Below are 13,260 nucleotides of genomic sequence, written 5' to 3' on the forward strand. Positions count from 1 at the left end.
CTAGACTAATTTCTTTAAATTTTAAAACATCCTAGATTGTTTTCAGTATGACAAAACTGCTGCTTATGCCATAATGACAATGACCTAGAGAGCCAAAGGGAATAAATATATATTTAATTAAACAAGGTTTAGCACTGTGTTTTATAAGTGAACATTTGTTTTCACTTTTACAAACTACAAATAGACTTGAGGCAATTCATTTTACCGCACATTACTAGACATGTGTAGGAACCCTGCATGGCAGGTATGTCTCCTCTTGGGTGCTATACATCTCTATTAACCAGGAGTTGACAAAGAAAGAGGAGCAAAATTAGATCAACAGAATGACTATAGGCAGATAATTTAAAAAACGGCTACAATATGTTTTAGTATTTTACATCAACAATGCGGCAAGAGTGAAAAAAAACCGCAAGAGACACTACCCATGAAGTACAGCAGTGGATTCACTGATGCCACATCTGTTATTCATCCACTGGTATGTTTCACATATTCAGTGTTATTCTAAAATAAACCAGATGTTTTGGAGGAATTATTGATGAACTTCACTCATGATGCTTACTCTGACCCTCATTCACATCTGAAGGGCAAGTGATTACTAGTATATATTAGATTTTTAACACCACTTCAGTGGCTCACAATGTTCTAGCAAATCGTTACAGCGACATTGACTTCTCATCATTCAAGGGGAAAAACCCAAACACATTAATTGCTATCATTTAGGGGTAGGTGCTTTGAATTCCAGCATGAAAGGATTTGCCATGACTCACTCCAAAGCACAATGGTTTGTTTTTTTGTGAAATCGCTTTTAGATCTGAAATGGCATGAATGACATGAAAAACCACAAATTTTATTCAGAAGTCATTTCTGCTTGATAACGTAATTAAATAAGCACATCATCTCAATAACACATAATACAAGAAACCTAAGTACACATTAAACTGATACAAATTTGAGACGCATTCGTTTCAAATTCAATGTTTTATCGTTAAAACTAGATGCTGTATCAAGATAGGACCAACAGGGGACACATTAATTAATGCAGTGCTGAAACTCACTGAAAGACAGCTAATGAGCATGTATCCATGACCTCATACGTGAGCTCATCCATACAAACTAGAGATGCACAAAGACAAAGTGAGACAGGTGATATGTCATTCTTGACTTGAGAAAGGCAAAAAAAGAAAGACAGGCAAATGAGAAAAATTAGAGCAAAAGCAGCTGACCTGTGCTACTTCCCTTCCTGTGAATGTTGAGATTTGATACAACAGGCCTGGTGCAGATTTGGTATCGAACAGCAGAGATAGGCAGTTCCACTATGGGGCAGTTTCTGATGCCCTTGCTGCTTCTTAAAGTCCAGCGGGAATATAAATGCATGTTTCGAAGATGTTGGCAATTTTTTAAAATTTTACAAATATTTGTGTATTCTACCTACATCTTAGTGCAATATAAGGCTAGCACACTGATAGCAAAAGATATTCTTCCTGACTGAATTTCTTTCTTTTTTATGTTAAAGAGCTGTGCATGTGTTTGTGCATGTGTATGCAGAGTGTGTATGAGTGTGGCGACAGAGGCTCAAGGTTGATAGATAAAACTGGCAGAAGCAGGGTTCCTTGTCTACTTGAGGAGCTTGTTGGCTCTCTGGTTCGCTTCATCAATACGAAGCCTGTTCATTTCCGCCTGAAAGAAAGAAAATCAACGGGTGAGAAAGGGTTGCTGTACAAATATTCACCCTTTTTCCATTTTCAGCAATTCAGTGACTTTAAATGCATTTCGATAAAAAGTCATTCAAGGTTCCCTGTGGAGTTTTTGAACTCCAGCGCTAGCAGCTAGAGCAGGGGTTTGAGTGGGTCCCTGTTTTGTTTGTTTATGCACAAGGTTGCAAATGCACACGGGTGAGTCCTGCCAAAGGTTTAACACTATTCCTATACAGGATTCCATCTCAGCTTTGGAAATGCTCGATTGAATGGATTTAACCTGTTTGTGCTACCGCACCACAATGCATTGTGTGTGTAACCTTGAGGCCTAACAAACATGTTGAATGCATATCCTTTCCTCTTTTGCAAAGCTGATCAAAAAAATATTAAAAATTGTGTTATTTTCCATCCATGTTTGCAAATATTCTTCCCTCAGCATTACTGTCAAACTGTCTATCAGAAGGGAACAACGACCAACCATTGGCAGGTATGTGTCACGTTGCTTGTACGTGTAAGAATAATCTTTTAGAACATGTAATTGGGAGGGAATCAGTTAGTCAGGGCTGACTAAAGGAGTGTGATCAAACAAATAAAAAAATAATGATGATAAACAACAAAACTATTGACTGTTACCTTGCCAGTGATGCTGTCAATATGTTTGTTCTGCTGGTCTATCTCATTGCCCATTTCCATAGCCATATTTTTCAGATTGCCAACGATGCTGCCCACTGCTTCCAGATTGTCCTCCATTTCATCTTCGCGGGCATCGTTGGTTATCCTGTAGATGTAAAGTAAGTTTGTCAAAACGTGTCTCAATCAATCCTTTGTGACTAGCAGAATTGAAGAATTGTTATACCATTTCTACATATACAACATTGTGGAAAACAATTCTAAAGGAAGCAGAACGACCAGGACCCCCACCTCTTGATGTACGGGCCTGAGGGCGCCGAGTTCACCTGGCCAGCCTGGCCATTGTGAACACCTGAGGGCTGCTTTGAGACTACGTTTGAGCCATTGGAGTCAACTTCCCCGTCAGCTCCTCTAATACCCCAGGTACGTTTGTATTGTGAGTCATGCTCGATAGACGACACCCTGGGGGGAAACAAAAAGTCAATACAGACCAGGAAAGGGGGCTCAAATAAAAACATGAAGAACGTTAAACCTAAAATACAACCACATGGTTCTCTAATTAAAATGAACCATCCACAAGAGGCTTATAAAACTAGAAATTCATTTATTGTAAGGAAGTTAAGATTCCCTACCTTATTTTATGGTACTCATCAAAGAATCCTCTTCTCCAATGTGAAAGCATTTTGGGGAGATTTGTTTTTACCATGTTTAGAACCAGGTGTGATCTTACTATAAACACACACCGACACTGCATGGACAGGGTTTTAAGTATGCTATGTAAATATGTTTTTATCAGCACCAAACTAACTTCTGATCTTGGGCCAAAATGCTCACAATATACTATGTTATCCCAGTTCTGTATTCCAATTAATTTTTCTTTTTTTACTTTTAACGATATCCTCAGTGTGGCTAAACATCAAAACACAGGAACCTCCCGGATAATAGAACAATCCCATAGGTTCATGGAATGGACATAAATTGGAATTATTTTGACTTTGTGTCTGAGAAATCCTGCTTTGATTGCAAGTTTGACAATGGCAGACGTCTCTAAATACCACATTACCCACGAGCACCTGGTTCTGTTTCTATGGAAAACGTTTCAAGTAGAGGCGCGAATAAGAGTGGTTGATAATTATTTGTTCTTGCAGTAAGGAACAAAGAAGTCAATACGAAGCGTGCAACACGAGTTGTAGATGTAAAAAAAAGTACAGAATGATAACACACGACAGGGATTTGGAGGCTTCAGCAGCTCTGTGTGTACAGCGTACCTGTTACAGGGGCAGACACAGAGGCCGCAGCACTTGGACAGGTCTGTCAGGTTTTTCTCAGCCTGTCTCATGTCCTGGTTGATCTGGTCCAAGCCCTTGTCCACACTTTTCAGCTGCTCTGAAACACACAGGCATACCACACCATGTCAGACTCTCCTTTTCTGGATCCAGGCACATTTTATACACTCAAAGTTTTTATTAATTTTAAATTAATTTATTTTCACCTTATTTATTTTTAAGAATAGATTAAATGTCAATTTAATGATCCCTGTGAGGATTCCTAAATTGGGTCAATAATAATCATTGCAGCAGAACAAAAAATGCAATAAAGATAACACAAAAAGTGAACATAATGCAGATAGTACAACCCATGGACATTTCAAACAACAGCGAACACATATCCTGGACATAACTTACACATAAAGTTACAGTCAAAAAAATGAATAAATTAACTGAAGATCATTTATGAACACTAGTTTGGCGAACCAATATTTCGGGATTAGAGAAGTTACTACCAATACATTATTTTCATGATCCTTCTGGCCAATTCTGATGATTTCTTTTACCCCTGCTGTTACTGTATCTGTGATGCTTGGTGGTGGTGATGTTTAAGAACACAGCTTTATTAGCACCTGTTCTGTTAACACAACATGATTTCTAACCAATTATTTCAACTCCAAGTTAGAAAAAATGATAATCTAACATTCCTTTGGGCACAATATTTTCTTTGTCCTCGCCAACTCCTCTACATTAGACATCCTTGAGAGTCTTAAACCCAGACTTGCAACAACAACAAAAAAGCAATCTGACAAACGGGGTTTAGAAAAACATTTAGAGTGAAATTGGCTTAGAGTGAAACATGTCATTAATAAATCACATTACTATGGGTGATTACTAGATAAGATTACTATGGGTGACTCTTTAAACTTAGCCATTTATATTCAACCTTTGCCACAGACAAGGAGCACCAAAAGTGGAAACCTCATTATCTACACATGTGGTGTTCATGTTGTATATCTACCTCCTTGCTGCTCCAACATCACCATGGTGTTGGCACCAGTCTGTTTGCTCTGAAAACAAGGGTCACACAGAATTCAGAACCAATGAAAAGATGAACAAATGTACAGTATATATTATGAAGAATAGAAATAAATCAGAAAATGCATATTCAGGAATTAATTAGGACACTGGCTTTGTACAGATTTTAAAATCGTTCCTAATTCAAATTATAAACCAGGAAGGACTGCATTGCGGTCATAAAATGTGAGGTGAGATTGGGCTTTTGTGTCAGTAACCGCAGCAAATTGACAAAGTCTCACCTCCTCTGCCATCTGCAGCATCCTCCGGGTGCTTTCCAGTGACTGTTGAAGGAAAAAAAATATATATAATAATATTCAAAAAAAAAAAAAAAAAAAAAAAGGTTTTAGTGAATAAAAGGAGGGTGCAAGACAATTGAAAAGATTCCAAAACGGCAATAACATCTAGAATTTTTTGTTTTGTTCAAATGAATTTTTGAAAAAAAAAAAATATATTCTACTCTGGCTCTGTCTAATGTTAGTTTGATATTTCAGGAAGAAGAAACCATTTTCATCATACAATTTGTTTGTGGACTTGGCACCACCAGGGGCCTGTTGCACGAAAGTAGAATAAAGATATCCAGGATAAATGACAAAGCGCAGCATGACTTAGTGTGATCTGCTCACCGCGGCTTAACCGGTTGCACGTTTGCCGAGCTAGGATGGACAGGTGAAGCTATGTCAAGCCAGGTGTAGATAGCTGGGATAAGTGCACGTTCACGGCTTTCTCAAATAGACCACGGTATCTATCACAGATTTACTGATGCAGAATTGAGAAGACGCATGCGCCATGTGTTTCACCCAAAGAGCAGCAGCAGCTTCTAATGAAAAGTAACGAGGAGGGGAAGAATATGCAAAAAAGGGAAATACGGCTCTTATCAAATGGAGAGAAAAAGCCCAACATAGCGGACCGACTGAATGTGTGGGGTTTAAAAAATATAGCCTTTGCCTCAAAAGAGAGCAGAGGGAACAAATGTTCCTTGGGAAATGGACCCTTTAAGGACTTTAGGCTTAATTTTAAACCCTTATTCACAACGTGAGAACATGTTTTACAACCATGCACTAATCTCTATAAGATATTCCTAATTCTTTGTACAATTAATGTTCATACAGAACAATCAGAAAGGGACAACAACTAGAAAAAGAAGTAAGTGACTTCAATACACGCTGTGAGCATATAAAAAACCATGTTCATGTTTTTTTATTCTTCTGACAAGTGACCGCACGTGAATAAAAAATTAAGAAGCATTGTGGTGTTCCCGGTGTGATGAATGTAAAATATACGTACTGTATAAAGGCCACGTTATTAGTCCGGTGATGTGAGACTTATTTAGAAGGTAATTAAACCAATGTAAGCTATAATTAAAAAAAAACATTAGGCCCACTTATTAAGGAGTAACACAAACTACCCTTTATTAGAGAAGGACAAGCGACAAGAAAATGAAATCATGAATGTATTGTCTCTGACCAGTCTGCCATTCTTATCATCTGGGAATATCGCTACATTAATGTCGTCACACTTAATCTTCGGAGCGCGTCCTGTATAAACCTGAAGCGGAGACCACGGACGCTGCCTGCTCATCTCTACTTTTACAGAGAGAGTGGACAATGACGCATGCACAGGTCTGCCGGCGGGCACCGTCCACCGGGTAGCGGCCGCACGCCAGACAGCCTCTACTCACTACCGTCCCACCGGGAAAAGTCCCACTCCGCATCAGGGTGCCAGTGCAACCATTTCTAACCATCTAAACAGCTGTAGTATGGTTTAAATCCAACTTGTGACAACAATAGTGACAAGTAGGCAAATGCATGTTAATAAAAATAAAGCAGAACACATGCAGACGTGTGTTTACCTATGACAAAAACTGTATATACACTAGTTTGATTTAAGAAAATTGTGTTTTTAATTGTATTATTTCAGATGATATTTTGCATGAATAACAGAATACTAGATTTCAATTTAGCCTCCACAATTAGCAATGATTAGTGTTTAAAAATCTCACACAAATTAACATAGGAAGAACAATGAAGAAGGATTAAGTTAAATATTCCAGAGGTTTTTCAGCAGCACTAACAACGAACAGTTTTTTTTAATAAAAACATAATATGGAACACAAACCGAACGTTTCCTTTAAATTATAGCCTGAAAATCCAGACCCAAACCTTAAAGATTGAGGGCCTGTCTAGTAATGACAAGTCAAAGTCAAAGTCAAACCCATCTCGAGGGGCGGCACCTAGTGTGCATTTGAAAATCTCACCGCATGCAATTGGACAACACTACGACAAATCATAACACACGGTGTGAGGCATCCAGAGCCCCATACGCTTAGCTACCAGCGGAGCTAACTCGTAGATTAAACTGTCGTCATCTGTTAAGCTTGCCTCTGGCCCGCCTATATCAAATACACCAATTTGATTGGTGCAGCTCGGCTACAAGGGTATAGTTAATGAGCAGCGTTACTCGATGCCAGAGTAACTCGCCGAGTAAATTCAAATTGTGCTATTGCGAGAACTCTGGATTTCCAGGGTAATGTCCTTTCCGGTCATGGAAACAATTAATAGTACTAATCTGATTAGACCACAACAGTGCATTATCCAATGTACCAGCCAGTAATTGGGTTTTAGTGACCAGGTTAGAGTTTCCTACCCTATAAGATGAACACAAGCTGGAAATCCTCACAATTGAGAACAAGGAAGAGGCATTTTTGCTGAAATATTTATTTACCCATTTAAAAAGTAAGTTTGATCAAAAACAAGCAATTTGAATATGCCAATCTGAACATTGTCTTGTGTATTTTTTTATTATTTTGACAGGACCGCCAGCTTCTAGCAGCTCCTCTGAGCTATAACTTTATAAAGTAAATTGTTAACTTTTCTCATAAATCGTTTTTCAAGATGAAAAAAAAAAGCCAAATATTCTGTAGATGTTCTTCTCAATTGAGAGTATTAACAGCTTTTCTATACCTTATGAGACAATAAACTAAATGTTGAGTCTTTAGTTTAGTTTGTCTGGTTGGAGCAACTTAATTTAGTTACACTACAGATTATCAATCTCACTAACGTGACATGGTTACAGCTGGCAGAAATGTTAATCTAATGTACAGAAAGACAGACAAAAACACACACATACACGCACAGAGACACAAAAGCTGACGGTGAACTGGAATGCAGTCAGTTCAGGTGAGTTATGCCTTTGTGTCGCTATTAATAGAAAGTGCTGTACAGAGAGCAGATCATCCAAAAAAGCAAAGCACAGACTCAGTGACTCAGGACCCGAATCCATTGCTACCGTCGATAATGAAGTGTTAACAAAAGAAAGTGGGGAACAGATTCCTCCTTCTCTCTGTGTTATGTTTGCTCTGAATACATTAATCAGTGAATTGAGAAACAGACAAACACCGAAATTGGCGCGAGGGATGTGTTGAGCTCAGCCAGGTTCTTGTTTACACAGCCAGAACATAACTTTGGTGGATAAACATTACGTTGTGTATCTAAAATCCTTCAACTTGGCTAATTAAGCTCGAAATTGCTGTTTTAGCCAAATTTTCCAGATTGGGGTGGGGGAAGAGATTTTTGAGATACAGACAATGGAGTGGTATTTTTATCATTTGTTTGGGATGGCTTAAAAAGGAGTACAGCTAGGCAAGGCCCGTGCAGGTTTCAGCAAGCTACATGTATACCTAAGAATCTTTAAAAACAAAAACAAAAAAGTGTAGAAGCCATTTTTAACTACTGAACAACAGCCGTGAAATGATGAGACAGATCATGTTAGACTTCCAAAAGACAATCTTATGACAAATTCCGAAGTTGCCCCGACACATTGCCAGCCCTGCCCTGAGTGTTTGGAGTATGAGTGGTTACCCATAGCCAGAGTGTGAAGTAGCGTAAGGACCCTCCCATGCCCTGTCCCTTCTATGATCTGCTAAGTCAACCAGGCAGCAGCAAAAGGAGGAAAGAGGAAAAGAGAGGTTACGTCAGAAAGCACACAGAACAAAATGCCAAGAAACAATTAAAAAGGTGATAAAACATACAGGCAATTAGTACAGTCACATTACAGGAAGGTGAAGTGCACAGCTACAAGCCCAGCTAGAGTTAGTTAATTTCCCTCCATTTAAAATCAAATGGCTGATCATATGACGCCCTGGAGTGTTGATGAAAAGGTTGCCATCAGGCTAAATAAGGCGTAAAGCATACACTTCCTATCAATTCTTAGCTTAATAATGAACTGTGAACGCAGCAGATATAATTACCCACCCGCAGCTCTCTCAATGCTACTGTATATTTAAGAAACCCCAGGATTACATGTGTGTATGTTATTTTATTTCCATACTGATGCTTTTGAAGCTAAGACAAAATTTAGTTAAAATCATTATTTCATCACAATACTAATTTATCTTGATTATTTTCAAATATTTCAATAATACTAACGCAAAATGACATAATAAACTGAACATAAATTTGATTGAGTGATTGCACTTTTGACATAAAAAAGGAATAGATCATATTTCCATTTTGTTGGTACGTGTTAATTAGTGAGCTATAGGAGGTACTGATTTTTATTAACCTTTAGAGTGAGTCAGGCTAGTCGTTTGCCTTAATCTCCACTTTCTATAATAATGTTTGCCGTGATTACTCCATCCAAAAGCTCCCTTTTTAGTAGAGATGGTCCGATACAAAGTACTGATCCAATACCAGTGCATCATATATTTTATTATGTTTAACAACTGTCTACTACTATCCCTGTATGTATGTATGTGTGTGTACATCTATCTATGTTTTCTATCTACAGTCTTTTTAGTAGGGCTGCAAAATTAATTGAATTTTAATCACTATCACAACTTCCAACGATCAAATTTGCGTGATCGAGCGATTCTGTTTTTTTTTGAAGCGTCATTTCATAGCCCATCTACCGCTCCGTGAACCACTGTCTGATCATGTGCCAGTCAGAGTAGTTCCCTGCACCTCGTGCAGTTTAGTTTCTAGATGTAGACAGTCAGAGGACAGAGTAACCGGAGGAAAACTCAACAGATGGCAGTCGGTTATACGTCAGTCTCAAGGTTTACCAGTTTACCGGTAAACGCAACATTTTGTCAACAGCAGTGACCAGTGCTAGTCGGTTCTAGTAGCGTCTGTTAGCTGTTAGCTCCTCTAGGACGCACCGGTGCTAATTTCCTCTCATCCGCTGCAATGCTGTTTATATGGATATGGTTTAATTTTGTGTTACATTACCCATTTCGTCTGTAAAACCGTGCCTGTGTTGAATCTCTCCTCTACTCTCTCTCCCCTTTCACTCTCCGCGCACCGCCACACAGCGGCAGCCAGTCCACACTTCTGACATTTGTCCACAGTTTTAATTTTTTATTAACACAGCTGTATATTGTTAAGTATGAGGGGCAAATCTTTATTTGTACCAGTGTTTCCGTGGTAACTCTGCTATTGCAGCGGCCACGGCGGAGATCACAGAAGAAGTCATTGAACACAACTAACTTCCGTTGGCAGAGTAACAGCGTGGGAGACGGAGCTGCTGGACCTGGACCTGGGCCAGAGATGTGACCCATGGCCAGAATATCATAATTCATAAAAATGCAGTGCTGTGACGATAGAGACGTTTCATACACACAACGTACATATCCGCCATTCGACCCGTGCTAGACCCGTTCATAATGAGTCGCCGTCTCTCTGTGAGTAGCGTCCATCATACTCCCTCTCACAGTTATAAATAGACTATGTGACGATAACATTTGTTTTGGTTCAAATCAACAAATAATCGTGAGAATAATCGTGATCAAAATTTTGACCAAAATAATCGTGATTATCATTTTGACCATAATTGTGCAGCCCTACTTTTTAGTATCAAATATGAAAGAGGTGTCTGTTAAAAGTTTCATCCTCCCCAGAGAACAACAGCTGTGGTCCTCCTAAACCGGAATTCCAATGGTTATCAGTGAGGTGTATTTTTATTTTATTATAAATAACTGTCTGGAGACCTATGTAATTTTGTAAATAACTATTGTGGAAATTGTGTTTCCTATAAAGAAAAGCTCAATTTAAACCCAAGTATGAATTCATTTATTATTTATTTAATAGTAGTAATATACCTTGAGTTGTTTGCTTGCGAAATTTCACATTTTATGCATGTTCAGGTCATCCTGTGTGCATTGACTGAAATACTCTAGCTTATGCTAGCAATTAATTAAGTTACAAATGAATTGGTCACGTATCAGTTAGTAGCAAAATACTTAATTCTTTCTAGGAAATGGCTGAGAGAATTATGACAAAACAAAAAATAAAGTGATACAGAAAGAAAAACTATCAAACAATCACCATCCACTTCCTCACTGCCCAACAACACTCATACTTCCATCATGATTTCTTTATGTAGCTTGCATGTTATTGGGCTATCACTTTAAGGAAGTTTGAAACTCAAAGAGAAACAGACAATGAGACAAAGAGGGGTGTGTGTGTGTGTGTGTGTATGTGTGAGAGAGTGAGTGACTCAGTACCTCATCAGTCACTTGGTTGGCCTTCATGGTCATCTGCTCCACAGTCATGTCTTCCATGTTTCTGCTGTTTGTATTGGAGGCTCCCCCCGTGGCACCGAGCTCAATATTCTGTGGCCTGGAAAAGGTGCAGATTTCAAAAGGTCACATCAGAAGACATTAATTATCATAAAGCTCTGTAACTCAAACAAATCTGAAACCTTGTCGGCAACAAGGCCAAAATCTTCTATCCCAATAACGCTAATTTCATATCTAAATGACGACATATATTAGGCCTGCACGATATTGGAAAAAACTGCAATATATATGGCAATATGAAAAAAGAAAATGTCATTTTTAAAAGATGAGGTAAATAGCTCTATTTGGACATAAGTTATTCTCAACCACCGCAGTGATTTTGTAGGGGAGTGCATCTAAATAGAAGATAAAAATGAATAAGGATCTTTTCTAATGTGAACCATTAATTACTGATCTAAAAAGTGATTTTGGAGACAGAAATTAGGTAGAAATACGCTGGTTGACTAGAATGACACCATGTACATATAATCCTACCATCCAGGCTAAAGTGTTTGACAATGACTGCATGTTGCTTCCTCTAAATTTCAGTTTTGGGTCGAGTAGCGGGGCCAGCTCGTTTGTTTGATAAAATGATCAGACCTGCATGTCACCCACACTAGCAACAAACTCTGTGTATCCAAGAACAATTAAATCTGTAAATCATGTAAGATTACACTGGCACAGACTTCTGGAGTAGATTAGTGTTACATTTCCAGCGTCACGGCTCCAAATCGTATCACTAGTTGGGACGGATGGACCCTTGTTTCTTTAAGTTAACTATTTTAGCTTTAGCCTGGCTGGTAGCAGCTTTCTCCTTGTTTATTTAAGCTAACTATATTAGCTTAGTTAGCCTGGCTGGTAGCAGCTTTCTGCTTGTTTATTTAAGCTAACTATATTAGCGTTAGCCTGGCTGGTAGCAGCTTTCTGCGGGTTGAAATGGACAACAGCAGTGACCAGTGCTAGTTAGTGACTGTTAGCACACAGAGCTCTAGGGTGCTAAGTTAGTGTCTGTTAGCTCACAGGTGGTTTAATGTTGGGATACATGACCCATTTATTCTGTAAAGCCGTGCCTTTGTTTGGATCTCTCCTCTTACTCTCTGCGCAGCCCCGCCTCCATTCACTCACACATGCTCCCCAGCAACACGGGGACAGACAGCGACGACAGCGCCGGTCCACACTTCTGACATTTGTCTACAGTTTTGTTATTACCCACAGCTGTATATTGTTAAGCATTAAGTATGAGGGGCAAATCTGTATATGTAGCAGTGTGTCAGCTGGTAATTCTTCTATTGCTGCGGCCGTGGCAAAAAACACAGAAGAAGTTATTGAATACAACCAACTTCAGTTTGAAGATTAATAGGATTTGAGACAGAGCCTGCTGGAGATGTGACCCATGTCCAGAATATCATAGTTCATCAAAAATGCAGTGCAGTGACGATACAGACATTTCATACACACCACATGTGCAACTCCGCTGACCCGCCATTCGACCCGTGCTGGACCCATTCCTAATAAGTCAGCGGCCACTCTGTGCGTAGTATACGTCAATCGCACTCCCTCTCTCTTTTAAATCAGTTATTGTTGAAAACAATTGAAGGAGCTTTCTCAGAGATACTTTTAAAAAAACATATCCTAGGCTATTTATTTCAGATAGTGTTCATTTACATGTGTTGCAGTTACAACATACAACTTCAACATGGATATGGATGTATGGATGTGAAAGCAGTTATAAATAGCCACTGTGACAATACAATTTGTTTTGCTTAGAAATCTAAATATATCTGAAAGAGTGTCTCTCTCTCGGCTCTGATAGATACAGAAATCAGTATCATGAGATTGGATGTTATTACCTGGCAGGAGTACGTAAAACATTATCATTAAGTTTACAACACCACTAAAACTGATTTAAAGTCACTACAATTTGTTAGGCAATAAAAAATTGCAGAGTGTTGAAATAAATGCGGATTCCGTCCTGGTCGTGGAACAACGGATCAGATCTTTACTCTCGCAAGGATCCTGGAGGGAGCCTGGGAGT

The 13,260-nt window shown here is 38.8% G+C and overlaps 1 protein-coding gene across 3 annotated transcripts in view; it reads right to left on the reverse strand.

Moving 5' to 3' along the window:
* Window positions 1-13,260, reverse strand: part of LOC117936171 (synaptosomal-associated protein 23-like) — a 15,751-nt gene continuing 2,491 nt past the window's right edge. For all 3 annotated transcript variants that reach the window (XM_034859007.1, XM_034859008.1, XM_034859005.1), the window contains exons 2-8: window positions 11,172-11,286; window positions 4,912-4,953; window positions 4,614-4,662; window positions 3,593-3,710; window positions 2,616-2,786; window positions 2,328-2,472; window positions 1-1,677 (exon numbers count right to left, since the gene is read on the reverse strand). In XM_034859007.1, the coding sequence (XP_034714898.1) occupies window positions 1,615-1,677; window positions 2,328-2,472; window positions 2,616-2,786; window positions 3,593-3,710; window positions 4,614-4,662; window positions 4,912-4,953; window positions 11,172-11,228 (645 nt within the window). In that variant the 5' untranslated portion in view covers window positions 11,229-11,286 and the 3' untranslated portion in view covers window positions 1-1,614. The remainder of the gene's footprint in view (window positions 1,678-2,327; window positions 2,473-2,615; window positions 2,787-3,592; window positions 3,711-4,613; window positions 4,663-4,911; window positions 4,954-11,171; window positions 11,287-13,260) is intronic.

The sequence above is a fragment of the Etheostoma cragini genome, chromosome 20, assembly GCF_013103735.1.
Source record: "Etheostoma cragini isolate CJK2018 chromosome 20, CSU_Ecrag_1.0, whole genome shotgun sequence".
Lineage (NCBI taxonomy): Eukaryota > Metazoa > Chordata > Actinopteri > Perciformes > Percidae > Etheostoma > Etheostoma cragini.